Source organism: Vigna radiata, chromosome 9 (assembly GCF_000741045.1).
Source record: "Vigna radiata var. radiata cultivar VC1973A chromosome 9, Vradiata_ver6, whole genome shotgun sequence".
Lineage (NCBI taxonomy): Eukaryota > Viridiplantae > Streptophyta > Magnoliopsida > Fabales > Fabaceae > Vigna > Vigna radiata.
Window position 1 is genome coordinate 3268669 of NC_028359.1, and position 14954 is coordinate 3283622.

General features: G+C 30.5%; 1 protein-coding gene across 2 annotated transcripts; it reads right to left on the reverse strand.

Annotated features, from left to right (window-relative positions):
* Positions 1-11715: 11715 nt before the first annotated feature.
* Positions 11716-14580, reverse strand: LOC106772989 (ABC transporter G family member 11). 2 transcript variants are annotated; one of them, XM_014659649.2, is made up of 9 exons: positions 14504-14580; positions 14191-14430; positions 14047-14126; positions 13488-13958; positions 13176-13262; positions 12965-13096; positions 12747-12885; positions 12604-12662; positions 11716-12487 (listed from the first exon to the last, which is right to left on the reverse strand). In XM_014659649.2, the coding sequence occupies exons 1-9, from the start codon at positions 14556-14558 to the stop codon at positions 11798-11800; spliced, it is 1953 nt and encodes a 650-aa protein (XP_014515135.2). In that variant the 5' UTR covers positions 14559-14580; the 3' UTR covers positions 11716-11797. The 2 variants fall into 2 exon arrangements, with proteins under 2 accessions (XP_014515135.2, XP_022641826.1); XM_022786105.1 differs by lacking the exon at positions 14504-14580 and having other exon boundaries at positions 12604-12885; positions 14191-14492.
* Positions 14581-14954: the final 374 nt, after the last annotated feature.

The window sequence follows — 14954 nt, forward strand, 5'->3', positions numbered from 1 at the left end:
GTTCAATGATGTTATTATAAAGGTTTAATAGCCAATTTTGTTCTCAGTTTCGTTGACAAATCTCAATTTAATCCCTCGTTTTAAAAGTGTTTGAAATGGGTCTTCACTTTCAAAATTTTGAGTCAAATTAGTCCCTTTTGTTAAACAGAAACAAATGGTCTTAAGGGTTTAATGATTTAGCATAAGAGATATTATTTTATAGATATATCTATAAAATAATATCTCTTCTGCCAAATCATCAAGCCCTTAACAACGTTGTTTGTTTCTGTTTGACTGAAGGGACTAATTTGATTCAAAATTTTGAAAGTAAAGACCATTTCAATCACTTTTAAAACGAGGGACTAAATTGAGATTTGTCAACGAAACTGAAGACAAAATTGACTATTAATAATAAGTCTTTTTTCTAGTGAAAAAACTTATTTGGTTTTATTATTTTTAGTAATAAAATTTAATAACTTTAAACTGTCTATTATTCAATATGATCTAGAGTACAGTTTTGAATTTTCTTGTAACTTTGATCAAGTTTTTAATTAAGAGTATCAAAGACTCTACATGGAAGAATATGAGGAATAAAAAAGATGAATTGATTTGCATGACAGACTAATCAATATATATCATTTAGTTAATGAAGACAAAAGTACAATTTGAAGACAAAATATGATAAATCGCAATTCATTGATTTAGAATAAGTCTTAATAAACTGGAATCGAAATTGTTGAACTAAATAATTGACATACTTTATTTTTAATGCAATAAAAAAATAATTATAATATTAATATAAAAATTTTAATTCCTTTAATTATGTTTGAATTTAGTTAATAATTCAATATTTTGTCTTTAATAAATATTATGTGTGATTTATTAAAGGAAAAAAAAATTAACATTAGTATACAATTGTTCTTTAAAATTGAAAATAATAAAAAGATGTCCTCTAATCAAATAAACTCAGCTTGAACTCAATAGGTTTGATTTCACTAGTCAAGTATGATAATAGAGGAGAAGGTTGTCAAGCACAATAACATAGGAAAAGCTAGTCAAACTTAACAAGTAAGGTCAACAAGTTCGGTTTAGTTCGATAAGGTCGGTAAGTAAGGTTTGTTTAGAGTGGTAAGATCGATAAACAAGGTTCGTAAACTAGGTTTAACTCAGCAAACTCGGTTTCAATGGTCATAATCGATTTCGACAACAATAGAATTGATTTCACCAATCCCATAATCACTTCCAAAATTGATTCTACTACACACTGAACATGATCATAATCGATTGTACCATACTATAATTGATTCTACCAAACCATAATTGATTCTATCACTTCAATAAGATTACATAATTATTTTCACCAATTTCAACCCTTTCCCCATAATCGATTCACCACTCTATTATCGCCACCATAATCAATTCCACTCCTCACGGATTCCATGCTTACCTCACTATAGAAAAAATTCATTCCTTCTCAGAGAAGAATCAGTTCCCGCTTTCCATAATCAATTCCAAAGCATGCATTGACTCCAAGGAATCTCTCCAGAAATCTTCAGTTTTTTTTTTTTTTTAAAATAAAGCAATAGTCTTTTAGTTTAAATGAGTCCACATTCTCCATTCATTGCAACTTGCGTGGATTACTTGCTCCATCTTTCACGCAAATCAGCTCTCTCAAATTTTTTTTTTCAGAAAACAAAAGTGAATGAAAAATTCGTCTTCATGTATACTCAAATAGTTGACATATGAAAATAAACCAACATTAAAGATACATACGAATTTGTGACATTCACATAGTGAAATATTTTCAAAATGATACCAATTGAAATATTAACTTTTTTATCTTGTTACTTCTCATTATTTTTCTTCCCTTTCAGTTTATTTGGCATTTCCCAAATTTCTTACATTTAAATATATTAAATTTTAAAATTCAAAACATTAATAACGTTAGTGTCACATTGTGGAACTATTATTTTCAGTAGCGTTACAAACTTACAAACTAGAAAAGAAAAATTACTAAAAATTTAATTGTAAAAAGGTACTTTAAAAAAAATGAAAAGTATATGCGATTCCATCGTAAGCTACTATGCATGATACTTTTATTTATATTTTTGCACAAATGAAGTTAGCCTAGTGTAAATAGGGCCTAATTCATCCAAGAATTGAAACTGGCCCTGTTTTGTTTTGAACATTTCGATTTCGAAATCAATTGTGGCCTTTTTCTTACGGTACCCCAATAATTTCTAACTCACAGAAATTTCTAATCACACCTTCATAATTTTCAAATTAATTTTATGTTTGGTAAAGTGACCTCCGGATTATCAGTAATAAAAATATTTCATAATAAAAATTCAAAACCTTTTGGAATAGCATACTTGAAATAAACTTCTTGAAGTCATGAAAAACATTTTGAAACTATTTTAAGAACATAATTTCTAGAAGAGGCATATATATATATATATATATATATATATATATGAAATGCATATTAAAATAAACTTTTTGAAACAATTTTTTTCTCTTCTTCATCAATATAGAAACGGTAATTGTGACTACGCAATTAAAACTATTATGTACAAGGTAAAAGATTCTATAAAAAAAAACTCTCATCTTTACTTTTCAACCTTTTAAGTGGAGATATTTCTAACTCTTCATTTTGGAAAATATACTTTTGTGAATAAATATTGTCTAAGTAAACTTTAGTTTTGAAGTTTTTTTTTTTTTTCTCTTTTGTATTGTAATAATATTAGGTTATTGTTAAAGATTCTTGTTATGTTAACATTTAAATTTTTTAATGTCAATGAATTTTGCAACGTTAAAATCATTTAAATTTTTTAATGTCAATTAATTTTGTAATGTTAAAATCATTGGTTTTAATTTCTTTTATTTATTTTATTCTTTTCTAACTCTATAAAATAGAAAACTCTTTCTCCAATCAAAAAAATAGCAAAATCAGTCTTCTTTCTTTCTCTGGTCTTCTCTTCCACTTCTAAAAATATTCTAGTTTATTTTATACTCTTTTTAGAGATCCTTTAGTTTTGAGATCCTATCAGAATTAGATGAAAGTTAAGATATAAGAAGATATTCTAGGAATATTTCCTTTATGCCTTCTATCCATCTCTTTCGTACACGCAACAATGACCTTGTACTAAAAGGCTAGATTCCTGAAAGTCAAAGCTTTGAATAATGGATCTTTTTTGAAAATGTTTATATAAAGAGAATTGTATAAAGATAAGACAATAACAAGAATTATATTGCTTACGCTCACGATGTTGTTTTCTCTCTAACGCTCATGTTGTCTAAGACACTTTCTTTGAAAAATAAAAGATTTCTTTACAAGTTTTCAGAACTTCATTGCATTGACTTCATATCTTCCTTTATGAAAGTAATATTCTCCACATGTATTTCAAAAAACATGTTGTGTTTAGATTTAGAAGTGAATTCAAACACTTGTAAGTTTAACTTGGTAGAGTTAAAAATACTAGAAAGTTGGACTAGCTTTAACCAGGAGTGATGAAATTCATTCTAACCAGTTGGGTTAATTGTAAAACCAGGGGTGGTTAAAAATGTGTTATAATCTTTGAAAATTAGTGGAACCCCTAAGTGTTTAAGGAAGAATTGGATGTAGTTCAGTTTGGAGTGAACTAGTATGAAAATAAACTTTCCTTTTTGCTTTTATTTTAAAAGTTTTCCTAAACCCTCTTAGTAATACTTAAGTGTTTAATGTTTATTACAAGTGGTTTAACTCCTACAAAAACACTTATTTGCTAAAAGTTTTAAAAACTCTATTCAAACCCTTTCCTTTTTCTATTTTTCAACTTTGATAGTTAAGTGAGGGGTGTGCATTATTTGAAAAAAAATTATGTAATAGTGAATACCTAATTTACCTCGTGAACCACATTATTTATACTATGTTTATTGGCTTTTATCTAATTAGGCCTAGTCCAATAAGATAATCACTTTGATTGATCTTCCTAATATTTAATAACATGTTTTAGCTACTGACTTTAGTTTATTGACTCTTTTCAAAATGTTTTGGTTGACATGATATTGTGTTGATTGAAGAATCTCGATCATATAAACATAATCTAGAATTATATTAAGTAGACAATAGTGTGAGATAATATTAAGGTTTGACTAGTCAAATAGTTTCCACTTTGATATGTGTGTGTCAAGTTCGTCACCACTTTTAAAAATGTTTCAATTGCATCATAACTTTTGAAAAGTGCCTTAATTACGCCCTTTTGAAAAAAAAAAAATACTAAGGACATTAAGATTTTTTGTTGCTACGTGTCAAGTCTGTAATATAACAATGTCATGTGGTAGGATAGTACAATGTGTTAGTGTTAGTGCCACTGCTAAGTGTTATTGTCTTGATTTCAATTTAATTTCTATATATGTCTCTTTAATTCAATTTAATCAAAGTTTTTTTTTTTTTCAAAATAGAGTAATATTGTCTCTTCCAAATTGAGATAAAATTTATTATTTTTATACAAGTTATACTTGTATTTTTATTAAATATAATTTTTTAACATATTATCTTATTATATATTATTAATTCATTTTTTTATATAAAACTAAAACTCATTAAGTATGAATATTTTTTTTAAAAAAAATCAAGGATTTAAAACTAATATATTATTCATAATATATTATTGTTGGTGAGTGTGTGTAAAATTTATTATTTTTATAAATGTAATATTATGGTTAATCTTAAATTCAAGACTGGATTTAAAGATTGAACTTCTATTAAAGAGTGAATAAAAATTTATAAAAAATGAGATTTATAAAAAACCCTTGGATTAAAGCAAAAGTATTAAGAATGTCTCAAAATAATGCAGTAAACATAATGTGTCTTAAAACTTTATGGTATGACTTTTACATAGGAAATCACCTAAAAATATATATATAAATAGAGATTTTGACAACTTTTTACTTTTTACAATATATAGAAAGTAGTAATAAATAATTCCATATCACTCATTTCTAGAATATATACTTCTTTAATTCCTTCTCCGCTATTCTATTTATAGAAAATAATGGGCATTCTTTTTCATTATTATTTTCAGAATGATACTTCTTCATATGAACAACTTATTATGGAACACTGTACACATCAAAGGAAAATGATATTTTAAATCCATTTTTTGACACTATTTTGACACTACACACGTGTCAAAATGTGATTGGACGATTTCAAATTAAAAAAGTTGAGACAGGGGTATGTTTTGAAGAAAAAAACCAAAGTTTGTTTTTTAATTTGAAATCGTCCAACCACATTTTGACACGTGTGCAGTGTCAAAATGGTGTCAAAAAATGGTGTTAAAATTTTATTTTCCCACATCAAATATACTTAACGAAGTTTAGAAAGAGACGGTGAAAGAAAAAGCCATAACCAAAAAACCACATCCACCCAAAATCTATCAGTAGTCCCAAATACTATTACAGAACACTTAACATATCGGTGTCACAAAAACACATGAAATTTTTAAGAGAAGATTCAAATCAGAAAAATTATCCAAACATACTATTGAAACAATGGAAATGGAAAAATCCAAACAGAAAAAAGGAGAAAAGAGAGCTTACCTGGTTAAGCAGAATCCTGTTTTAGCTTCCAATGCTGAAAAGTCCATTTTCTTGAATTTGGTTTATGCTATTCAATATGCCTCTACAATTGTTGTTTTGAAAAGGCAAAGCCAAAGATCAAAAAGAATTTTGAAACATCTGTTTCAACTGGTTTTAACATTTGAAGGTGCAAATTTCAGTTTATCCAAACTGCTGAAAACAGATTTCATCTCATGCATTAAACCGAGGATTTGCAGAAGAAGGTTACCATCTACAAATGTGATCTTATTCTTCTCTTGAAGAGCCATTTGTTTGGCACTTCCATTTAAAGGGATATTAATACTTTAGTTTAATTCTATGGCACTATGTATGAGAGACTCGGGTAGAGAAACATAAAACTACATTTGTTGGAGAACCTAAGGATTACAACAACCAAAACTATCACTGCACTATGTTTGGGAATGCCTATAATCTTGTGCAAAAATAATTAAAAAAGACAGGAAAAGAAAAAAGAAAACTGGCAAAAACAATAACAGAGAAGAATAATATGAAGACAAAAAGGTTATTTCTATTATAATATGTAAATAGTACGAGGTTTTCTACATACGACTTATGACATATAGTAGAATGATTTCTTAAATTCTAACAGCAGGCGCAACAACTATACTGCCAAAATAGAAAAAACTGATACTGAAGGATCCTTGTACAACACAAAAAGCATTTTTGGCAGAGCAATGNGANCANAACAAACNTGTAACTTATCNTTTTTGGCAAAATCATTTAAATTCACAGACAAAGAACTTACCTCCCCCTCCACACTACAAACTGTAGACGAAGACGAAGATAGCCTCCAAAGACCACGGTAGAGGAAAAAAGGGAACAATGTCCACACCTTTGCCCTAGAGTGCGCTTCTCGACCTTCGACGCCCCATTACCCAGTCCTGCAAAACGAAATCGAAAAACATGGCATCACAACAGCGCCCATTTGCGAAGTCGCAAAACGACACACTTACCAATTCTGGAATAGCTCTACCTCTACGCGTGAGGGAAAGAGATGGAAACTCTGCTAATAGCCCAAACCAATGGAAACATTTAGCCTCGAACAAACCCTCGAACGAAGCGCCTCTGCTACAAGAGAAGGAAGCACCACCGAAGTGGGAGGTCTGCCACTGCCTGTGCGAACGATGAAGAAAGCGACATGTGGCGAGGAAGACAACGTTTTGTGGCGAGGAAGACAAAGTTTTGCGCGAACACAACCAGGGCGAGGGAGACAACTTTGGTTCAGAGCAACCAATTTGGGGGAATGCGTGGACGAAGGTTTTCTGTTTGGGGAAAGTACTTGACTCGAAGAATGAAATTGGGGGCACAAAAACCTAGTTTTGGGTTTAATGACAGAGAAACTTACCGATGATCTCACACCCTCGATAAGGCGTTCGGTAAAATTAATTTACCCACACCCATTAGACCTTCGGTAATTCGCACTCGGTTCTTTGGGTAAAACTAATTTACCTACGGCCACGGGGCCTTCAGTAATAAGCCCTCGGTAATTTCCCCTTTTCAAGTAGTTACATTTATTTAAAGAGAAATCTTTTGTATTTTTCTGTCATTAGAATTTGGTGACATCAATAAAACATACCACGACTAAATAATTTTCAATTCATCTTTTATTTTGTTTCCAAGAATTAGGATTCCATACTTACATTCTCTTTTAATGAATTTAATATGTGAGTTCATTTAAATTAGGAAACTTGATGTTTTTCAATTTTATTGAAAGTATTTTAATGTTTTACGTATTCACTATAAAAATAAATTTCAGAAACAATTTCCTTACATTGTACATCAAGGTTACAAAAATCTATAATTTACTCATTTTTCACCGTGTGTTAACTAAAATCAACATATCATACTTTTGTTATTTTTAGTATTTTTGTTATTATAAGCATGGACTGATGAAGGGATTGAAAAATCAAAATAAAATGAAGAATGATATATGAAGAAACTAAACTACCGAGAATTAAAATAATTGGTTTTCACTTCAAACTAAAATCTAAAGTATAGAAAATTTCTAATACAATATAACTTCTCATCTATTTGAATAAAGAAATCTAGTAAGAAGCTAAACAAGAAAAAACTTAGACTACTTAAAGAAAGAAATTTGCCTTGATCTTTTAATCTGTTGATGTCCTCTTACAACAATGGAGATTAATCATCGAAGACTTGAAACAGTTAACTTACATTAGTATGCAATTATCATAAAATTGAAATACAGTTTAGTCTATGTTAGAAGGTGTTTCCTCTCTACATTTTACATAGATTATGACTAAACAAATTGATATATTTCATATTTTCCTTGCTTCAAACTCAATTGTCCATGTACATAACACAATGAATTATAAGTTAAACGAAATAAGTTATATGTATTAAATATACAACATATAGTACAAGGTCAACAAACTCTAGCTTTGCTGTTTTTGCTCTAACAATACGTGTTCCCCACGTGACAATAGGTAGGATCATAATTTAGTTTTTGTCATTCCTGGGCAGCTAGTCTTTTTACCTACAACACACAAAAAACGGGAGAACAAAACATGTAAATAAAAATTTGTGTCATTATAACAATTGTAAAAAAGTAAGGATCATCTAACATACTGACACAAAATTATATCCAGTTCTCCTAACTAATTTGGTACTTAACATGGAGATTATAATCTTTATGCTTTCTAAACATATATTCTCGTGTCAAGAAAGTATTTAAGTCCCTCCATTTAGTGAAAATGAGAGATAAGATCTTCTTCCTTACTACTTTAATGTTTGGAACATCAAATTTTGTTGTACAAACGCACATTAATCAATTTTGTATAAATATAGGTTAATAATGAAATTATCTAATAGGACGTTCACAAACTTGAATATCTTACAACATGAGGTTCTTCTTTGTCTCTTTAATCTCATCCTCTGTAGGAATGATAATAGAAACATGCCGTTAAGCTATAAGTTCCAAATAGTTGTTAAACTTAGCAACATTTAGGTCTAATGGCTAACTTGAAGGAGTTTCTATGAAAACCTACATTCTGTCCTTAGTAATTTGTACCGTAGTTACTTGAGGCATTCAAGCCACAAATCCATCTAGTCCACTCTTTATGCTTCTCGATTTGGAATCCACCATACCAAAAAAATAACAATCTAAACTACATTTTTGCTATATTTATTTTAAAACATATATTGTACTAATTAACTATATGATAGAGAACTACTTTGTGATATGATACAAGAAGGATTTGAACAGGATCCATTGCTACAAGAAAGACTTGAAGAGGATCTACTGCAAATAAAAGGAAATGAAGATCATGGCTTGGACAACAATTATATAATAGTTTTAAGCATTTGTATTTTTCTTTTATTTTTGTACATTCGCTGGGTGAATTGAATTGCAGGACAAAAGTTTAATTTTGAGTTGTAACACTCGTTGGACGAGTAAACTTGCTGGCGATGAGTTGTTAGGCGAGATCATTTGGTTCAAGAACATTGGTTCTTATCAATGATTGAATTCTTTATGGTGAGTCTTCCTTGACTTATCAATCTACTAGATAATGGCATCCTCCATCTTTGTCTTTTCCATGTTCTTCTTATACATCCTTTTGGTACTATTTGATTTATTTATCCATTTTACAAAAGGAATCTAAATTCAGAAATGATCACAATATTTTCTGGGTAAGATCATATTATTTTGGTATCTAGAGTAAGGTTTAAGTTTGAATTTCTTTCATATCTTATTTTTCTATCATATGAAGAAAACTTAATTTTTTTTAATGTTTGTGTTCTTTGTATTTATTGTTGAAAATTGAATATTTCTGCATTTGATTTGTAAAAATTATCTATTTTGTGTTTATGTTAATCATAGTTCTAGTTAATTATTTACAAGTGCAATTACATTGTTTTATGAGTTTTGGCGTTTGAAGTGCAATTATAGAAAGAAAACCTAAAATATTTTAATGTTTGTGCTCTTTTTATTTGTCATTGTAAATTGAGTATTTATGCATTTGATATGTAAAAATTATCTATTTTTATGTTTTTATTAATCATAGTTCCAATTAAATGTTTACAAATCCTTGTTTTATAGGAGTTTGAAGGACATTCTATTTGAAAATTAGAGTTTTTGATGAATGACGCTCTAACCTAGTGAGAGAAGTCAAAGAGAACTTCTCGCCCCACAAGACATTTTTCTCAACTAGAAAATTAAAAAGAAAAGAAAAATTAATGTATCCAAATACAAAAGAAAAGAAAACTAAGGGACCAAAAGCAAAAGAAAATTGAAGAGTTTAACCAATTATTTTACTACACTATATGCTTGTGGTTTGTTTCATCTGTTTTCTAGTCCTATTTATTTCTACTTTATTGTTTTTGTGTCTTTTAAAATTCCCTAAAGTTTTCTTTAGAGTTTTGTTTTACCTTTACCTTTTTTGAGTCAAATTTTGGATAATGTTTTTCACATTGATTGTCATTCTTTACTTAAGCTACTAGAGTCTTTGCCAAACATTAAAGAGAATTTGAGTGAAAAAGACAAGAGAGTACTTTTGAAAAATAGCCTCAAAGTGTGATACATGAGTAGATTTTTGAGTGAAATATGAGTGATTTAAGTGTAAATACTTAGAAGTGGTGATTTTGATTTTAAATCTTTTATCTATATTACTTGTGCTAAACATTTACTTTGCTTATGTCAAATGTGGTTTATACTCTCGCTGTAGGATCTAACAATTTTGAGTAATCCAAATTGTTCCAGCAGATGCATTCATCTATAAGTGGTTTTACATATGATTTTACGTTTCCAACTCACAAGGATCATTTGGTTAGAGGACTTAAAAGTTCCAAGAGAGTGGCATGAAGAGATGCACTTGGTGTTTTGTTTGGCCTTGATGTAGGATGTCAATGCAATTGTGTCACACATAGTACATCTAAATAGAAAAATATGTGAGCTTAGAAGAAAACAAAAAAATGACAACAAATCATTGTCAAGGGCCAAAGTAAGTGTTAATAGATGCTCCAAATGTGAAAGTTATGGGCATGAAATTCATCTATGTCGTAATTGAAATGCAAGTTTCATGACTAATGAAGACTTCAATAATTACATTCTACACTTAAAAGAGGAGGAAAGGAGGACATTGCAAAAACTAGACATGTTGAAAAAAGAAAGACAAAGCGAAAGCTAAAGAGAGAACAAGAAAAGAAGGCACTAAAAGAAAAGAGAGAGAAAAGGTTTAATAAGAAAAGACAGAGAGAAAGGAGAAATAAAAGAGAGAAAAAGATAAAGAAGAAAAGAAAGAGAGAGAGAAGAAAGAGGAAGAAGAAAAGGGAGAGAGAGCGAAAATTATTCTAACTCATATCTTCTTGTTTTATTGCCTATGGAAGACTTCTTCATTAAGGAACAATGACATCAACAATAGAAAGAAGAAAGAACGACCAAGAAGGAGGACACATGCTTAGAAATATATGACCATGACCATGCTTGTTTATCCATTCCTAAAAATGCTATGGAAAGTTAAAGTCATACCTAAAGGGAAATCGCCAACCCTTTTATAATAAGAGATTTGACTATTCTAGATCCAAATGTCATTATATATAGCTAGAATTTCTATGTAGGATTATTTGTAGATTTATGTTCTTTGACTTATGTTTGTGTTCGAGAGTAAGATATTCAAAAGTTTGTGGTTGAATTCTCTCCAAAAAGGGGAGGGTGATGAGATACTATGTGATAAGAGTCTCATTAGGTCTAAAGAAACAACAATTTCAAGATAAGGAATTTCTATAAGAACTCATCTACCTGATTGATGAATAAGAGAAATTTAAAAAAGAAGAAACTACTTCAACCACTACCAACTCTCTAAGAATCTAACCTAAATTTCAAAATTTAAGTTAGACCAAGAAACATCTTGATGAAAATTTTTAAAATTTACATTAGAGATCTAATGTTTGACATAGACAAAGTTGTTTTAATAATAGAGAGAATCATCACACAATGATAGTTAGACACTAAATTTGTGACGTTATTTGTCTCCTTTTTTTTTTTTCACTATTGTCATAAAATAAAGTTGTATGAATTTTAAGGATTACAAAGTTATTTGTCCAAGACGTAGGTAATAGAAGCCAAATCCAAAACACACTTAAAAATCATATAGCTAATTATCATATGTTACACACCACATGTTTATCTAATTAGTTAATTCATTACAATTAAAATTTGTGGAAAAAGTAATAAGATTTAAAACAAAGTATTTTGTGAATGCGAAGGAGTGGCGTTGGGGTTTTCCATGATTTGTGTTGATCTCTTGGAAGAAAGTGGGACAACAACGGTCTTCATCTTCTCTTCAATCTTGATAATAACCAAAAATAATACTCGATACAGAACAATCATCCCCAGCAATATTGCAAGATTAACCCACTTTGAATAACTCATGTCAACTTGCCACACATTTCTCAAAACCTCTTCACCAGTGATGTAACTGTGTGAGCTTCCTCCATCATTTTCGGCTTCAAATCTTAGTCCTTCATACTCGTTCTTGAACATTCCTTGGTTGGCAAAGGTATGAAAAGCAACGTAGTGTAAAGGGTATTTCCAAACTGGCTTCGGAATATCGTTTGGCAACTTGAAGAAGCCACTTAGTAAAAGCATCACTCCTTGAATTCCAGCACCAGTTATGATGCCCATCAGAAAGTTCGGAACAATGCTCGCAACTATCATCATAAGACTCTCCACTAACATCAAACTAGAAAATAAAACACAAATGAAATACACGAAATGTTCGAATCCATTCTGAAGACCTGGAAGGTAGTAAGCTATAACCCCAGGAATTAGTGCAACCAATACCAAGAATGGGATTGATGATAACGTGTTTGCAATCACAAATGCAGTGACACCATAATGCCCGTTTTCTCTTTCTCGTTGAAATACCTGCAGTTAGAAATTCAAAATTCAAAATTCAAAGTGACATTTTAGAGTGTGAATAGCTTATAATTTGTTATGGAAAAGAAAAGAAATCTAAGACGATGAAGAGTACTGTGAATTACCTTCATGACTTCCACAAAGGAAGGGAATCCACCAATAGTCATGAAAGTGAGGAATCCAACTATGAAAGCAACAAGAGAACCTCGATCCTTAATGGAGTCATAACTTGTGCCCAAATTATGGAAAACAGTGGCTAAACTTATACCCAATGCAATATATATGACAAGGCGCAACCAATAATAGCCGAGATCACGAAACATGTTGACGAACGATCTTTTGGTAAGAGCAAAGCACTGATTAAGGAAGCCAGCATGTGATCTCTTCACATCCAACGAACTTTTCTGCTGAAACCAGTTAAAGTTAATGTTAACGATTTGCAATGTGAGGATTTATCAATGTTAGAGAAGAAGCATTGAGGGTTACCTTCTGAGATAGTAAAGCTACTTCACTTTGAAGTTCTTGATTCCTCTCAGAGCATTTGTATGAGTTCACAAGGATGTGAATTACTTCTTCTGTGGGCAAGTTTGTAGTTCCTGCTAAACCCACCTCAATGTCCTAACAAAATCAATCATAGTTGTGTTTATCTTGTATTATAAAGAAGAATAGAATATGGAAACTTGGTCATTTTATTTACCTGATCGAAATCCTTGTTTATAGTTTTCAGTAAATGATCAGACGGATTCATGAGAGTGGGACAAGGATAGCCATATGAAGCGAAAAACTGCATAAGCATAATAAGCCAAGGTAAAAAAAATGGTAAAAATAATTATTATTAACATGTGGTATGCTACAGTTAATAATAATTATTTTTTAAATAAACTTAATTGAAACACTTTTTTAAAATTTAAGATTGGGACCAATTTAAAATTGAAACTTTTTAGAAGTTGGGACGAATTTAATACATTCTCACCAAATATAGACCGTGGGAGTAAGTTATTTTGATTACCTGAGTTGCAGCAGAAGCAGGTCCAAAGTAAACTGTTTTCCCAGAAGACAAAAGACAAAGGTTATTGAAGAGTTGAAAAACTTCAGTACTAGGTTGATGGATTGATGCTATAACAGTCCTCTTAGTGTGATCATTTTGAGCAAGGGAAGCGATTCTTTTGATGACATAGTAAGAAGCTGCACTATCAAGTCCACTTGTTGGTTCATCAAGAAAGAGAAGTTTAGGTCGTGTAAGAATCTCAATGCAGATGCTAACTCTCCTTTTCTGACCACCACTAATCCCTTTAACACCCCATCCTCCAATTCTTGTGTTAATGGCATTTTGAAGACCCATTTCTCTGATTGTAAAATCTGCTCTCTCTTTCTTCTCTTGTTTCGACATGCTGTCAGGTAACTGAAGTTGAGCTGAATAGTGCACAGCTTCTCCAACCGTTAAGGTTGTCATCAAGGTATCATCTTGTGTCACATATGCCTGTCGTCACAACATGGACCCAACGAATGTTAAGATTGATGAGGTAGTAATTAGTATGTTGATGATGAAAATGATATTTTGTACATACTGAGGTTCCATAAGCCAATCTTTGTTTGTGACCATTGATCAGAATCTCCCCACTTTGCCTCATCTTTGAACTTAATCTACCTGTTGTAAAAGTGTTTGATATATGTTTCTTTTATTGAATATGAAATTTTGAATAAGAAAATACCTGCTAAAGTATCAAGTAGTGTAGATTTGCCACAGCCAGAAGGACCCATAATTGCCAAGAGTTGCCCTGGTTTAGCATAACCAGTGAGACCCTCAAGAATTGATCTGCTTCCATTCTTTCTATTAGAAGCAGTGACCCATACATCCTTCCATGTCAAGAAGATACCTTCCATTTCCACTCTGCTGCCTTCAATGTTCATCACACTTTGCTCCAAAACTGCTTCTGAACTATCCATATCACCTGCAATTCAGGCCTCTGTCAATGAATCATGACTTCTAACAAATGAACCTACATATATACAAAATAAAGATACATGGAATATTGTGTATTAATTCAACACATGTTTCATATTTTAATGTCAGTTTCATATTTAAACATGTGCTTCGTGGATCCATTTGCTTCATGAATTTCAGACCATTCGAAGTTAGGTTGAAATATTAATTGTGGGAGAAGAGATGCAAATTTTGAACCACAAAATATATTGGTACGTTTAAGGTGACGACACACCAAACATGATCTTGTTTTTTAACGGATTAATCGAGGTTCTCATTCTTATACACTTGGAAAATTAACATAAATATGACGCAAAAACTCCAATAATCAGGTTTTTTTTTTTTTTTTTTTTTTTTTTTCCTTTTGTCTTCCTGCGTTTATAGTATTACTTAAATGAGTTTTTTTTGTTAGTTGAATATTTCATTTCGATGGGGCCTCTATAATTTCAACAATAAACACTATTTTTTTTTATATATTTTATTCTTTAAAAC

Excerpts from the sequence above, each read along its gene's own strand:
- LOC106772989 (XM_022786105.1), bottom strand. The coding sequence starts at position 14,425 with ATGGATAGTTCAGAAGCAGTTTTGGAGCAAAGTGTGATGAACATTGAA. Across the intron at positions 13,263-13,487 it reads CTGCTTCTGCTGCAACTCAG|TTTTTCGCTTCATATGGCTA; the intron begins GTAATCAAAATA and ends ATGCTTATGCAG. Across the intron at positions 12,488-12,603 it reads CCTTTGTGGAAGTCATGAAG|GTATTTCAACGAGAAAGAGA; the intron begins GTAATTCACAGT and ends TTCTAACTGCAG.